The sequence below is a fragment of the Pristiophorus japonicus genome, chromosome 1 (genome assembly GCF_044704955.1).
Source record: "Pristiophorus japonicus isolate sPriJap1 chromosome 1, sPriJap1.hap1, whole genome shotgun sequence".
Classification (NCBI taxonomy): domain Eukaryota; kingdom Metazoa; phylum Chordata; class Chondrichthyes; family Pristiophoridae; genus Pristiophorus; species Pristiophorus japonicus.
The window spans coordinates 34,181,878-34,198,313 of record NC_091977.1 but is presented as its reverse complement, the minus strand read 5'-3'; the positions used below and the strand labels follow the sequence as shown (position 1 = coordinate 34,198,313).

The window sequence follows — 16,436 nt, the reverse complement described above, 5'->3', positions numbered from 1 at the left end:
TCAGCTGTTTGGGCCCCAAGCTCTGGAACTCCCTCCCTAAACCTCTTCGCCTCGTTTTCCTCCTTTAAGACGCTCCTTAAAACCTACCTCTTTAAACAAGCTTTTGGTCATCTGCCTTAATTTTTTATTTTGTGGCTCGGTGTCAAATTTGTGTTTTGTTTTGTATCACTGCTGTGAAGCACCTTGGGACATTTTACTACGTTAAAGGCGCTATATAAATACAAGTTATTATATATGGCCTGTACATTTATATTTCTGTATATTTATATAATTCCTGTACATGTATACTGTCTATTTATATAATTCCTGTGCATTTAAACTGTCTGTATATTTGTCTATATTTATGATGTATATGTATACTATCTGTATATTTATATAATGTCTGTATATTTATATGTCTGTATATATATCTGTACATTTATATAATGCCATACTGTCTGTACATTTATATAATGCCTGTACATGTATAGTCTATATTTATGTCTGTATATTTATATAATGCTGTATATGTATAGTGTCCATGTACTTCCTGCAATGCCGGTACAGCTAGCGCCTGTCTCTGTGGATTTACGTTGCGTCTCTTCACTCACCACGCTGCCCCTCAGCTCCACCACTCGCTGTCCTTCTCTGACTCGGCTCTTTATCTTCTCCCCATTTAACGCGCAACCGGGCCCTTCCACCATGGCCAGGCAGCCAAACAACTGAGAGCGAGAAAGAGAGAGATAGGGACGCCGACCCAGAGACTACCCAGAGCGCGAGAACCCGTCAACACACATTCAAACAGCGGCGCGCGGGAGAGAGAACCCGCCTTCAACACATTCAAACAGCGGCGCGCGGGAGAGAGAACCCGCCTTCAACACATTCACACAGCGGCGCGCGGGAGAGAGAACCCGCCTTCAACACATTCACACAGCGGCGCGCGGGAGAGAGAACCCGCCCCCACACACATTCAAACAGCGGCGCGCGGGAGAGAGAACCCGCCAACACACATTCAAACAGCGGCGCGCGGGAGAGAGAACCCGCCAACACACATTCAAACAGCGGCGCGCGGGAGAGAGAACCCGCCTTCAACACATTCAAACAGCGGCGCGCGGGAGAGAGAACCCGCCTTCAACACACTCAAACAGCGGCGCGCGGGAGAGAGAACCCGCCTTCAACACATTCAAACAGCGGCGCGCGGGAGAACCCGCCCCCACACACATTCAAACAGCGATGCGCACGCGCGCGGGGTGGGACCCCGTCCACATACATGAAGCGAGCGCCTGCCAGGTTCACAGTAACGGACACCCGGCAGGTGGCGCGGGGTGGAACGGAGCTGGCGTAAGGTATGGCGAGAAGGCTCTCCGTGGAGCAGCATGATCAGCAGTTGAGGAGTTGAAGCCTGACTGACTCTGCAAACACCTAGTGTTGGGAGAGGAACGCTGCGTTACTGCATACTTGATTGTGAACTTTTTTTTAATGTGAGTTTCTAGTTTGTTTTAAAGATCAGTAAGATAATAGAGTGGGGGGTGGGGGCCATACTAAGTCAGCCATTATTCCTGGCTGCTATATTCAGACAGAGTCGAGCTAGAAGACGCTTATTGTTCATCATTTGCAATGGAACCGAAGAGGTGGCAGACGTTTTGGGCAGGAGGCTTTACCCCCGCCCCACGGGTTTACAGTTTTGGTGCGCAGTGTGTTCGAAGGCTGCACTTCAGAAAAGAGGTGGTCACAGAGATAGATATGCCATCTCCTACAGGCAGCCTACAGCCTACCAGCGGCAAAAGGGCTGCGCCACCCAGCAAGATGAAGGTGACTGCAGCACTTGCCTTCTATGCCTCCAGCTCCTTTCAGGCATCAGCGGGGCACATATGCTCCATCTCGCAGTATGCTACACATCGTTGCATTCGCCAGGTGACTACTGCATTGTACGCACGTAGGATGCACTACATAAACTTGCTAATGACCAGGGATATCCAAAATGAGAGGGCTGTAGGTTTTGGACGATTTGCTGGCTTCCCTAAGGTTCACGGTGCCGTTGACTAGGCACATCGCCCTGCGAGCACCTTTACCGAAACCGAAAGGGATTCCAATCCATGAACGTACAGATTGTCTGTGACCATACTCAGCGCATCATGGCAGTGAAGGCCCGATATCCAGGGAGCATCCATGATGCTTTCATCTTGCACGAGAGCAGTGTCTCACGCATGTTCCAGTGTCAAGCACAAGGTCAGAGCTGACAGATTAGGGACAAAGGTTACGGCCTCGCCACCTGGCTCATGACCCACTTCCGGAACCCTCAGACTGAAGCCGAGCATCGCTATAATGAGAGCCATGCAGCCACCCGCAACATCATTGAACAGACAATTGGAGTTGCGATGCCTGGACCGCTCTGGAGGCTGCTTGCAATACTCCCCTCAGCCGATCGCTGAGTTCATTGTGGTGTGCTGCATGCTACACAACTTAGCCATCATGGGGGGACAGGAATTGCCAATGGGGATTGCAGGATCACCTCAGGAGGATGATGACGAGGAAGAGGAGCCTGGTGAGGAACCCATGTCACCACAACCACACGGGAGGCATCGTGAGATTTGGCCGCTGCAAAAGCTTTATGTCGGCAGTTCATAATTTGAACACTTTGCAGGAAGGCTGCCAGAGCGGTGCTGTCTTGGGGGGGAGAGGCAATGGAGACGGTGTCTGGGGACGCACTGGAACAGCTCGTGCCATGGAAGGCCCGGCTCTTTACTGGCTAGCTTCTTCCTCGGCGTTGCCAATCACAGGTGGTTTGGGTGACAACCGTCGATGCTTCGTTGGCGAGTGAGTGGGGGGAGACGGAATGCTGTCATCTGGAGGAGTGACACCATCTCCAATATCCATGGAGCCACTCTCGCCGACAGGGCTAGCCCCTAGCAAACGGAGCATGATGTAAAAGAACACCTTGCTGGTCTGCTTTGGAACCGTCACTTCCCCGTGTGACAGTGGGGAATGCAAAGAGTTTAGAGGCAGACGTGGACTGCATCACCTGTCCAAGCTGAAGCAGAGCTTGTGCCTGTGATGCGCCCAAGTCTGCAACGTGGTCAAGGGCATGCGCCACATTTCCACCATTTCCAGTTCCACTTCTGCCTGTCTGTCAGCAGGCCGACTCACCCTTCGCAGAGCTGGCCTGCGGGATTCCACCCCAGCACTGTGTTGATGCACGCCACTGGGCCCAGGAGCCTCCCATTCCTCAAACCCCGTGAATGGAGCATCGTCCCTGTTGTGTATCTGTAAAGCATGCACTCCCATGTTCCGCCACCAGGGAGCTCATCCCCTGAAGTCCCAAGGGATCCCAGCATCCCTTGGGAGCACTGTATATATAAGCCGGCCCCTAAGGTCTGTTCCTCACTCTGGAGGTCTTATTAAAGACTGAAGTCACTGTTACTTTAACCTCCCTATGTGCAGCCTCATCTGTGTTAGGAACACAATAGTCTCCAGAGGAGCTGAGTCCTGATGGTAGAGCAGGGGGCCTCGGATGCTGCGCCAGAGTTGGCTCATCCATCTCCTCCTCTTCCTCCTCCTCCTTCAGACGATGGCTTGACGTGGAGGGGTCCCTTGAGGGATGCGGTGCCTGTGGCTGGTCATGTGGAAATAGAAAGCAACAGACCAGTGGTTAGCAGCAGGGGAGGGGGCAGGGTGAAATGGGGAAGGCCGCATAGCACAGGCTTATTTGAAGGACCACCGCTATTCCATTACATCTCTCAATGTAGTATTTTGAGTCGTGCAATCCACTTACTTGCCCTCAGTATCCAAGGAGGGTTCAGTGCCCCCACTGGAAGTTGCTCGACCTGTGGCGCCGATGAGGCCTGCCACTCTCCTCGACGTCGGTCAGTGGCGGGGTCTGATGCGGACTGCCGCCTGTCCGCACCTGCTCCTGGCGATTGTGTGATTTCTTCGCCTGAAAAGTTGAAAATGGGAATGGTTATAAGAGGGTCCATCTGCTCTTGTAGCACAGATAGCCCCTCAGTGCCTTTCAGTTCTGCGTGGAGGGGATTCCTGTACAGGCTGCTCCTGCACACTCTCCACATTGCCATCCTCGTCTGCCGTCCGTACACGCCATGGCGTACCATCTTGCCGTCCGGAGAAGGCGGGGGTCCCCAACGGAGTGCTCTCTACACGAGAGTCCTCCCTCTAATTATTGGAGACTTGGCCGAGAGGGTGTTGCACGGAGCAGTCCCGTGCAATAAGTTTTTAAGCCTGTTCAGGGCTCCTAGGCCGCTTGTAATTTCTGCGGTCTAGAAGAGTCTGTGTTCCACATTTACGTCGAATGTGTGAGGTTGCAGCCCCTCTTCCAATATTTGAAGGGGCTGCTCCTCAAATTCTGGTTGCACTTCAATCCTACACTCCTGATCTTTGGGCACCCTGTGCGGAAGGCCTCCTCATAGGACTGCTCCTGGGCATGACTAAGGTGGCCATCAACTGGTCCAGGCAGCGGATGGTCGAGGGGGTCGTTCAGCCCGACTGCCTGCCTCTCTTAGAAACATAGAAAATAGGCGCAGGAGTAGGCCATTCGAGCCTGCACCACCATTCAATAAGATCATGACTGATCATTCACCTCGGTACCCCTTTCCTGCTTTCTCTCCATACCCCTTGATCCCTTTAGCCGTAAGGACCATATCTAGCTCCCTCTTGAATATATCCAATGAACTGGCATCAATAATTCTCTACAGTAGGGAATTCGACAGGTTAACAACTCTGAGTGAAGAAGTTTCTCCTCATCTCAGTCCTAAATGGCTACCCCTTATCCTTAGACTGTGTCCCCTGGTTCTGGACTTCCCGAACATTGGGAACATTCTTCCTGCATCTAACTTGTCCCTCCCGTCAGAATTTTATATGTTTCTATGAGATCCCCTAAACTCCAGTGAATAAAGGTCCAGCCATCCCGGGAATCAGACTGTAGAACCTTCGCTGCATTCCCTCAATAGCAAGAACGTCCTTCCTCAGATTAGGAGACCAAAACTGAACACAATATTCCAGGTGAGGCCTCACCAAGGCCCTGTACAACTGCAGTAAGACCTCCCTGCTCCTATAGTCAAAACCCCTAGCTATGAAGGCCAACATAACATTTGCCGCCTTCAGCGCCTACTGTATCTGCATGCCAACTTTCAATGACTGATGTCTCGTTGCACCTCCTCTTTTCCTAATCTTCTGCCATTCAGATAATATTCTGTCTCCGTGTTTTTGCCCCCAAAGTGGATAACCTCACATTTATCCACATTATACTGCATCTGCCATGCATTTGCCCACTCACCTAACCTGTCCAAGTCACCCTGCAGCCTCTTAGCGTCCTCCTCACAGCTCACACTGCCTAGTGTCATCTGCAAACTTGGAGATATTACACTCAATTCCTTCATCTAAATCATTAATGTATATTATAAATAGTTGGGGTCCCAGCACTGAGCCCTGCGGCACCCCACTAGTCACCGTCTGCCATTCTGAAAAGGACCCGTTTATCTCGACTTTCTGCTTCCTGTCTGCCAACCAGTTCTCTGTCCACATCAGTCCATTACCCCCAATACCATGTGCTTTAATTTTGCACACCAATCTCTTGTGTGGGTCCTTGTCAAAAGTCTTTTGAAAGTCCAAATACACCACATCCACTGGTTCTCCCTTGTCCACTCTACTAGTTACATCCTCAAAAAAATTTCAGAAGATTTGTCAACTTTAATAATTGATTCCAACATTTTCCCCACTACTGATGTCAGGCTAACCCATCTATAATTACCCATTTTCTCTCCCTCCTTTTTAAAAAATTGGTATTACATTAGCTACCCTCCAGTCCATAGGAACTGATCCAGAGTCGATAGACTTTTGGAAAATGATCACCAATGCATCCACTATTTCTAGGGCCACTTCCTTAAGTACTGTGGGTACATCTGAGCCAGGGTGTCCCTGGAGATGGAGCACGCGGTGTCCACCGGTACGCTCATGGCCTTCTGTGAGAGGTGGACGCCGGAGGGACTGGAGTACACCATCACCCCCGGCAACCCAATTTTAACTTGAACCACATGATGCCAAAAGTTTAATTTGTTTAAGTTTATTGGTTTTTAGTGCCCACCCCCCTTTAATCAGGGGGCACTCGATTTAATGATTTATTGCATTACAGATACAACAAAATAATTGTAGCACAGATGGCCACCTAAGCAATTATGCCATAATGTCTGCATGTACTCGAGTCCTCTGTTTAATAGCCTTTGATGTTGCACGTGGAAGAGAGATAGGTGGGGAGCCATCTAATGAGATCTTTCAGAAAGCGATCTTAATAATGTGTAAATATCATTGATGGCAAATAGGGTGCCAAACTAAGCCTACATATGCAGCATGCATAGTAAGAGGCAACCCACAGAGTATTGAGAGGCACCAAGAGCATGAGAACAAATAGTGTGTCAGATTTATCCTTGAAGTAATGAAGGAGTGCATGAATGAAAATGGTACTCACTCTGATGATCCTGGTGAGATTGTTAAACTTCTTTTGGCACTGTGTCCGAAACAGAGACTGCCTCTGCTATATCCCTCCAAATTATTTTAATGATAGTGGTCTTGAACCACCCTGAAGATGCAGTTGCTGCCATCTCTGATCGTCAGCCCCCACCAAAGCATCATTTGCCTCCTGGCTGAAACGCCTGGCACACAGTCTTCACTCCTCCTCCTCCATAATCTCTTCAGAAATGGCTGAATCTGCTCCGGTTTAAATGCGCATGCACGTGCAGGAAGTAGCCGAGCCCTGTATTAGCGTTTGCAACGGAAACCAGAAGGTGGAAAGGCGGGGCAATAAAAGCGCATGCGCAAAATGGCAGACTGCGTCAACACTGGAACTTTCGGCTCCAGCGCACAGAGTCTGGTGCAACGCCAGACTTAACGCTAACACTCCTCGGGAGCTTTCACTCTGCGAAAGTTCCTCGTTCTGGCGTTAAAGTATCCAAGTGCTAAATCTTGTGCTCCATTGCGAATTGCGCCCGGAAGCGCTAAATACTGAAAATCTGTTCAACCTCCGTCTCCTCCAGGCCAGATCCAACGTCGTCCCATCCTCTGTCATCAAATTACAGTACACAGACGACGATTACATCTGCACACGCTCGGAGGCCGAACTCCAAGCCATCGTCAACACCTTCACCGAGGCGTATGAAAGCATGAGTGTAAACCAGTTAGCTTGACATCAGTAGTGGGGAAAATGTTGGAATCCATTATTAAAGATGAAATAGCAGCGCATTTGGAAAGAAGTGACGGGATCAGTCCAAGTCATCATGGATTTATGGGAGGGAAATCATGCTTGACAAATCTTCTGGAATTTTTTGAGGATGTAACTAGTAGTGTGGACAAGGTAAAACCAGTGGATGTGGTGTATTTGGACTTTCAAAAGGATTTTGACAAGGTCCCACACAAGAGAATAGTGTGCAAAATGAAAGCACATGGTATTGGGGGTAATGTATTGACGTGGATAGCGAACTGGTTGGCAGACAGGAAGCAAAGAGTAGGAATAAACGGCTATTTTTCAGAATGGCAACCAGTGACTAGTGTGGTACCGCAAGGTTAAGTGCTGGGATTCCAGCTATTTACAATATACATTAATAATTTAGATGAAGGAATTGAATGTAATATCTCCAAGTTTGCAGATCATACTAAGCTGGGTGGCAGTGAGAGTGAGGAGGATGCTAAAAGGCTGCAGGGTGACTTGGACAGGTTAAGTGAGTGGGCAAATGCATGGCAGATGCAGTAAAATGTAGATAAATGTGAGGTTATCCACTTTTGGTGGCAAAAACAGGAAGGCAGAATCTTATCTGAATGGTGACAGATTCGGAAAAGGGGAGGTGTTATGGTACATCAGTCATTAAAAGTTGGCATGCAGATACAGCAGGCAGTGAAGAAGGCAAATGGCACGTTGGCCTTCATAACGAGAGGATTTGAGTATAGGAGCAGGGAGGTCTTATTGCAGTTGTACAGGGCCTTGGTGAGCCCACATCTTGAATATTGTGTACAGTTTTGGTCTCCTAATCTGAGGAAGGACATTCTTGCTATTGAGGGAGTGCAGCGAAGGTTCACCAGACTGATTCCCGGGATGGCAGGACTGACCTATGAAGAAAGACTGGATCGACTAAGCTTATATTCACTGGAATTTAGAAGAATGAGCGGGGATCTCATAGAAACATTTAAAATTCTGACGGGATCGGACAGGTTAGATGCAGGAAGAATGTTCCCGATGTTGGGGAAGTCCAGCACCAGGGTTCATAATCTAAGGATAAGGGCTAAGCCATTTAGGACCGAGATGAGGGGAAACTTCTTCAGAGAATTGTGAACCTGTGGAATTCTCTACCACAGAAAGTTGTTGAGGCCAGTTTGTTAGATATATTCAAAAGGGAGTTAGATGTGGCCCTTTCGACTAAAGGGAACAAGGGGTATGGAGTATTGAAGTTGCATGATCAGCCATGATATTGAATGGTGGTGCAGGCTCGAAGGGCCGAATGGCCTACTCCTGCACCTATTTTCTATGTTACACTAAACATCCGTAAGACAAAGATCCTCTACCAACCTGCCTCCCCCACATAGTACTGCCACCTGGTTATCAAAATCCACGACTAGGCTTTGAACAACATGGACTATTTTCCATACCTCGGGAGTCTACTGTCAACAAGGGCAGACATCGATGACGAGGTCCAACATCGCCTTCAGTGTACCAGTGTTCCTTCAGTCGCCTGAGGAAGAGAGTGTTTGAAGCCCAAGACCTCAAACCCGGCACCAAGCTCATGGTCTACAGAGCAGTAGTGATATCCGCCCTCCTATATAGCTCAGAGACATGGACTATGTACAGCAGGCACCTCAAAACATTGAAGAAGTACCATTAACGTTGCCTCCGCAAGATCCTGCAAATCCATTGACAGGATAGGCGCACTGTCAGTGTTCTCGCTCAGGCCAATATCACCAGCCTCGAAGCATTGACCGCGCTCAAATCATCTCCGCTGGATGGGCCACATCGTCCACATGCCTGACACAAGACTCCCAAAACAAACGCTTTACTCTGAGCTCCGACACGGCAAGCAAGCCCCAGGTGGGCAGAGATATCTTTTCAAGGACACCCTCAAAGCCTCCTTGAAAAAGTGCAACATCCCCAGCGACACTTTGGAGTCCCTGGCCCAAGACCATCCCAAAGTGGACGAAAAGCATCCAGGAAGGCGCTGAACACCTCGAGTCTCTTCGCCGAAAGCAAGCTGAAGCCAAGCGTTGACAGCGGAAGGAGCACGCGGCAACCCAGGCACCTCAACTCCCCGTTACTCCAACCACCGTCTGGCCCACCTTTGACAGAGACTGTAGGTCCTGCATTGGACTCTTCAGTCACCTGAGAACTCATTTTTAGTGTGGAAACAAGTCATCGTCGACTCCGAGGAACTGCCGAAGAGAGGATCTAGCCTAATTCCACTATCTAGCTCTTGGTCCGTAGCCCTGTAGGTTACGGCACTTCAACAGCACATCCAAGTACTTCTTAAATGTGGTGAAAGTTTCTGCCACTACCACACTTTCAGGCAGAGAGTTTCAGACCCCCACCACCCTCTGGATGAAAATACTTCTCCTCAAATTCCCTCTAAACCTCCTAGCAATTACTTTAAATCTATGCCCCCTGGTTATTGACCCGTCGGCTAAGGGAAATAGGTCCTTCCTATTCACTCTATCTAGGCCCCTCATAATTTTATATACCTCAAGAAGGTCTCCCCTCCGCCTCCTCTGTTCCAAAGAAAACAACCCCATCCGATCCAATCTTTCCTCATAGGAAAAAAATCTGTGCGGGGCTTCAAGTTCCCCCACAGCCCTTTACCAGTTGTATATATTGCTGCAGTCTCCCTCTTTATCCTCACACACAACATGCATTTATAACATGGATAAACGTTAGATTATCCACTTTGGTGGCAAAAACACGAAGGCAGAATATTATCTGAATGGCGGCAGATTCGGAAAAGGGGAGGTGCAACGAGACCTGGGTGTCATGGTACATCAGTCATTGAAAGTTGGCATGCAGGTACAGCAGGCGTGAAGAAGGCAAATGGTATGTTGGTCTTCATAGCTAGGGGATTTGAGTATAGGAGCAGGGAGGTCTTACTGCAGTTGTACAGGGCCTTAGTGAGGCCTCACCTGGAATATTGTGTTCAGTTTTGGTCTAATCTGAGGAAGGACGTTCTTGCTATTGAGGGAGTGCAGCGAAGGTTCACCAGACTGATTCCCGGGATGGCAGGACTGGCATATGAGGAGAGACTGGATCGACTGGGCCTGTATTCACTGGAGTTTAGAAGGATGAGAGGGGATCTCATAGAAACATAAAATTCTGACGGGACTGAACAGGTTAGATGCAGGAAGAATGTTCCTGATGTTGGGGAAGTCCAGAACCAGGGGACATAGTCTAAGGATAAGGAGTAAGCCATTTAGGACTGAGATGAGGAGAAACTTCTTCACTCAGAGAGTTGTTAACCTGTGGAATTCTCTACCGCAGAGAGTTGTTGATGTCAATACATTGGATATGTTCAAGAGGGAGTTAGATATGGCCCTTACGGCGAAAGGGATCAAGGGGTATGGAGAGAAAGCAGGAAAGGGCTCCTGAGGTGAATGATCAGCCATGATCTTATTGAATGGTTGTGCAGGCTCGAAGGGCCGAATGGCCTACTCCTGCACCTATTTTCTATGTTTCTATGAAGAAATTCCTCCTCATCTCAGGCTTAAATGACCGATCCTTTATCCTGACACAATGCCCCCTAGTTCTAGATTCTCCAGCCAGGAGAAATAACTACCCCGTGTCTACCCTGTCAATCTTCCTCAGAATCTTGTTTCAAAGAGATCACCTCTCATTCTTCTAAACCCCGGAGAGTATAGGCTCAATATATTCAATCTCTCCTCATAGGACAACCCTCTCATCCCAGGGATCAACCTAGTGAACCCTTGTTGCACCACTTCTAAGTATATTCTTCCTCAGATAAGAAGACCAAAACAGTACTCCAGATGTGTTGTCACCTTGGCCGCGATTTCCCCTACCTAGGCAGGGTGAAGGCGGAAGATGACAGCGGTGGGTGGCAAACCCGCTCCTGCGGCAATCCAGGCCAAAAATGAGATCTTACCCTAATGGACCTTGATAGGCCCGCTCTACGTGTTTCCCGTTCCAATGGGAACAGGTCTAGTGACATTACCGGAAGTCACGCTTCTTGCCGGTATATGGTCCCGTTTGCTGACTGTTAGATTTTCTTTCATGAAGCTTGTGTAGGTGCGTGGAGATCGGGGTGAAGGAGCAGCAAGAGACTGTAGAGGGACGTGATTGGGGCCCAGGAGAGGCGCGAGTTCGGGGCCCAGAAGAGGCGAGGGCCCAGGGGCAGCACGGACCAGCCCACACAGCAATATGTGTGCGCACTAGGTCCGTGCAGCAGAGCAGGTCTCCAGTCGTCTTGGTTAATCCTTGCTACTGGACCGAGACCGAGCTCTGTCAAGCCCGTGTGGTGGCTGGTGTGTAAATAGCCTGACCTTTGGGAATTTGAGAAACATAATGGTTAAATTGTCACCTTTACTGCCTGGGCATTAAACATTCATTGAAATAAATCAGGTTCTGTAAGTGGCGTGCAAACCTGGCAGTAAAAATAATAATCTAACTCCACCACACATTAAAAAAATCCAAGCACAGGCATCTTCCACCCTGTAGTTCTGGATCTGGAATATTAGGTCCTTCATTGAAACAACTGTGAACTTTTTGACGTGGAAGCAAGTCATCCTCGGTTCGAGGGACTGCCTATGATGATGATGATGATGTACCATGACGTCTGAAAGGTAGAGGTCTGCGCTTCGTTTTAATGATGAGTCCCTCCAGCATCTTGAGGGAGTGAGGACATGTAAGGAGGTTCTTTTCCCTGCGGGTGGCAGGAAGAGGCCTCCCCAACAGACTAAATCAGTGTGGCTTAATATAGCTGAGGAGATTTACGGCGAATTCAGTAGTGCTTCGCACCTGGGTACAGTACAGGAAAAGGTTTAATGATCATCTAAGATCAGGAAAAGTCCAAACCTACACTTACCTTGATGCTGTGCCTGTCCTCACATCCCCAGGACTGTGCATTACCAACCATAACGTTACTCAGCCCAAGATCCCTTAGACCTTTATCCATCGATGTGTCTCTATTTACATTATAAGGTCCCCATCTTAATTTCTACCCACACTCAGCATCATTACATAACAATGAAAGCAAGTAACGGCACAAAACGAGGTGACTTAGTATCGCCAAGCCACTCCATCAAAGTCTCCCTGTGAAGCTGCATGCCATTCCATTAGTGAGTTATTCCATCGGTCTCTTTAAACCTGTTCTTTGCCTCCTTGCAGGAAAAAGATTGCCCAAAATAAGAGGGAGAGAACGGGAGCAGGCCCTCAGGTCGATGCTTCATTTGTCAAGCGCGGAGAAGGCAGCACTCTATATTGCTGGTGTGGTGGAAGTTGCGGAAGTGGTGGACGGAGAGAGGGGCTCAATAGAAGAAGCTAGCGATAGAATTATTATCCATACAGTTGCATGTCTTTCGGTCACTCATATGGGGTGTTCTGTGATCAGAAAATTAATAGTGATGATGTGTATAATGGTATGTGTCTGCACTTGAGATGTCATATATTTAAATCGTGTCTTTACTCTCCATCAGGAGTCCCACCCACCTCCCCTCCATCCCCAACTGTCCAAGAGTAAGAGGAACAAGACTCCTCAGAAGAGTCTTCTGGCTCTGAGGGCGCAACGTCATCTCACAGAATGCAAACCAGCTCCTGCGCAGATAAGCACACCTCGGTGGGGTCGACGCGAGATAGAGTAGTGTTGTCACCTGGTGTCCCACAGATCACAAGTGAGCAAGAACAGATGGTGGAGACAGTGACAGCAGTGGAAACTACTCGGCTGCATGCAGACGCTGAGCCTTGAGCCATCCAAGAAGAGGAAGATTCTGGAGCTGCAGGAACAAGTGCAGGAGGCTCTGACTGGTTTTGCAACTGCGCTGATGATGAGTGTGCAGAGAATGGAGGAGTCCATCTCCAACATGAGCAGCACTGTGGTGCAGTCATTGGCAACTATAGCTTTCTCAATGCATAGGATGGCCACCTGCATGGAGGAATCACAGTACTGTGTAATGACAACATGGTTTCTCGTCTAAATAAATGGCCATCTATGGAGGAGAGAAACCAGAGGCTCATAGACGTCCTTTCTAGGAGGGATGTCAGTATAGATTTGGGCCTTCATGGCCCCACTGAAGTGCAGCAAGATGCTCTCCAGCTCCTTGCTAGCAGGGAGGTGTGGGTGTCCCATGAGAGGGATGATGGTAGGAGGAGACATCTAAGTGGCAGCTCCGCTCCAAGCCCTCCAGCTTCCAGCCCCGCGGTCAGAGCCCTCGATGCCTCTTCGGTTCACGATGGCCAAGTCTACCCCTGCACAGTCGCAGGAGGAGCAGACTTTGGTGGAGCCATCACAGGTCCCAAAACTCAGAGGATGACCGCCAAAGGCATCTAAGCATTTACAGCAGGGAGAAAAGGAAGCTGCCTGTACCTCAGCTGAAGCCACAGGGGTAGCACCACGTAAAAGAAGCCGGAAAAGAAAGATCCCAACACACATAGTCACAAAGGTTATTGCTCGGGTGTGTTTATCAGTATCATTATGATGGTTGTTAAATATGGAGCTATTTAATTAAATTATTTCTTTGTCATACATTCCAGTCCAAGCCAAATGTGTGGGATAGAATGGAGGTGGCAGAGTGTAGGAACAGGGCTGATTTGACATGCAGCAATAATGCTGGTGATGAAAAGAAGGAAGTAGTCATTGGTTTATGTTGCTGGTGCAGGTTGATGCCAACGTGTGGACGCCTGTGCCGGCAAATGTGTGGCACCACAAAGTTACTGCACCTGGCATTTGTGCGGGTGTCCCTGGTGTTACGAGCAGCAACATTCTCACGCACTGGTCTTAATGGCAGTGTTGGCTCCTCCAGATGTTCCTCATCGGCATTGCCAACCTCATGTTGCTGCTCTTCCACCGTCGTCTTCATCTAGCGGCAGTCCTCACTGCTGAGCGATGTAGTGCAGAGCGCAGTAGACCACAACCATTCTGGATACCCTCACTGGTACATAATGAAGGGCCCCTCCAGATTTGTCCAGGCATCTGAACTGCATTTTAAGCAATCCTATAGTTTGCTCGATTATACTTCTTGCGGGGATGAGGCTCTGATTGTACCGTCCATCAGCCTCGTTTGCTGGCCTCAAAGGTGTCATCAGCCATGTCTTGAGGGGATTGTCCTTATCCCCAAGCAGCCAGCCTGAAAGACTGGTTGGCGGTGCGAAAAGCTGATGGATGCTGGAGTGGCACAGGATCACGGCAGCTGCCAGGGAAGTTGCCTCATGTGTATGATGCTTTTACTGTGGTCACACACCAGCTGAACGTTATGGGAGTGGAAACCCTTGCGGTTCACACAAGCTCGCGGATTGTGATGGGGTGCCCTTCAACTGGGCTGCAGGTCTTCCTCCAGCAATGCGCACAGGTCGGTGACCACCTGGCGTGATAGCCTGAGCCTCCTTCGCCACTGCTGCTCCGTCATGTTCAGGTAGCTTATCCTCTGCCTATAGACCCTGTGCTGTGGGTAATAGATTGTAAATCGCTGAGGCCCAAGCACTGATCCTTGCGTAACCTCATTAGTTATAGCCTGCCAACCGGAAAATGTCCCGTTTATCCCTATTCTTTGTTTTTTGTCCATTTAAATAATCCTCTTAGCCATGCTAATATATTACCCCCAACCCTATGAGCCCTTATCTCGCGTAGCAATCTTTGACATAAGAACATAAGAATTAGGAACAGGAGTAGGCCATCTAGCCCCTCGAGCCTGCTCCGCCATTCAACAAGATCATGGCTGATCTGACCGTGGACTCAGCTCCACTTACCCGCTCGCTCCCCGTAACCCTTAATTCTCTTTATTGGTTAAAAATCTATCTTTCCGTGACTTGAATACTTTCAATGAGCTAGCCTCAACTGCTTCCTTGGGCAGAGAATTCCACAGATTCACAACCCTCTGGGAGAAGAAATTCCTTCTCAACTCGGTTTTAAATTGGCTCCCCTGTATTTTGAGGCTGTGCCCCCGAGTTCTAGTCTCCCCGACCAGTGGAAACAACCTTTCTGCCTCTATCTTGTCTATCCCTTTCATTATTTTAACTGTTTCTATAAGATCACCCCTCATCCTTCTGAATTCCAATGAGTAAAGACCCAGTCTACTCAATCTATCATCATAAGGTAACCCCCTCATCTCCGGAATCAGCCTAGTGAATCGTCTCTGTACCCCCTCCAAAGCTAGTATATCCTTCCTTAAGAAAGGTGACCAAAACTGCACACCGTACCCCAGATGCAGCCTCATCAATACCCTGTACAGATCTCCCTGCTTTTGTACTCCATCCCTCTCGCAATGAAGGCCAACATTCCATTCGCCTTCCTGATTGCCTGCTGCACCTGCAAACTAACTTTTTGGGATTCATGCACAAGGACCCCCAGGTCCCTCTGCACCACAGCATGTTGTAATTTCTCCCCATTCAAATAATATTCCCTTTTACTGTTTTTTTCCAAGGTGGATGACCTCACGCTTTCCGACATTGTATTCCATCTGCCAAACCTTAGCCCATTCGCTTAACCTATCTAAATCTCTTTGCAGCCTCTCTGTGTCCTCTACACAACCCGCTTTCCCACTAATCTTTGTGTCATCTACAAATTTTGTTACACTACAGTCTGTCCCCTCTTCCAGGTCATCTATGTACATCGTAAACAGTTTCCCGACTCTCTGCTTTCTGTTAGCCAGCCAATTCTCTATCCATGCTTATACATTTCCTCTGACTCCGCGAACCTTTATGTTCTGTAGTAACCTTTTGTGTGGCACCTTATCGAATGCCTTTTGGAAATCTAAATGCACCACATCCATCGGTACACCTCTATCCACCATGCTCGTTATATCCTCAAAGAATTCCAGTAAATTAGTTAAAAATGATTTCCCCTTCATGAATCTATGTTGCATCTGCTTGATTGCACTATTCCTATCTAGATGTCCTGCTATTTCTTCCTTAATGATAGTTTCAAGCATTTTCCCCACTACAGATGTTAAACTAACCGGCCTATAGATACCTGCCTTTTGTCTGCCCCATCTTTTTAAACAGAGGAGCTACATTAGCTGCTTTCCAATCCGCTGGTACCTCCCCAGAGTCCAGAGAATTTTGGTAGATTATAACTAATGCATCTGCTATAACTTCCGCCATCTCTTTTAATACCCTGGGATGCATTTCATCAAGACCAGGGGTCTTGTCTACCTTGAGTCCCATTAGCCTGTCCAGCACTATACCCCCCTAGTGATAGTGATTGTCTCAAGGTCCTCCCTTCCCACATTCCTGTGACCAGCAATTTATGGCATGGTTTTTG

The 16,436-nt window shown here is 48.6% G+C and overlaps 1 protein-coding gene across 1 annotated transcript in view; it reads right to left on the bottom strand.

Moving 5' to 3' along the window:
• The window catches only part of neil3 (nei-like DNA glycosylase 3), a 41,353-nt gene extending 40,232 nt beyond the window's left edge, over nucleotides 1-1,121 (bottom strand). The window contains exon 1 of the mRNA XM_070896806.1: nucleotides 591-1,121. Within this exon, the coding sequence (XP_070752907.1) occupies nucleotides 591-683 (93 nt within the window). The 5' untranslated portion in view covers nucleotides 684-1,121. The remainder of the gene's footprint in view (nucleotides 1-590) is intronic.
• Between the last annotated feature and the right edge of the window lie 15,315 nt (nucleotides 1,122-16,436).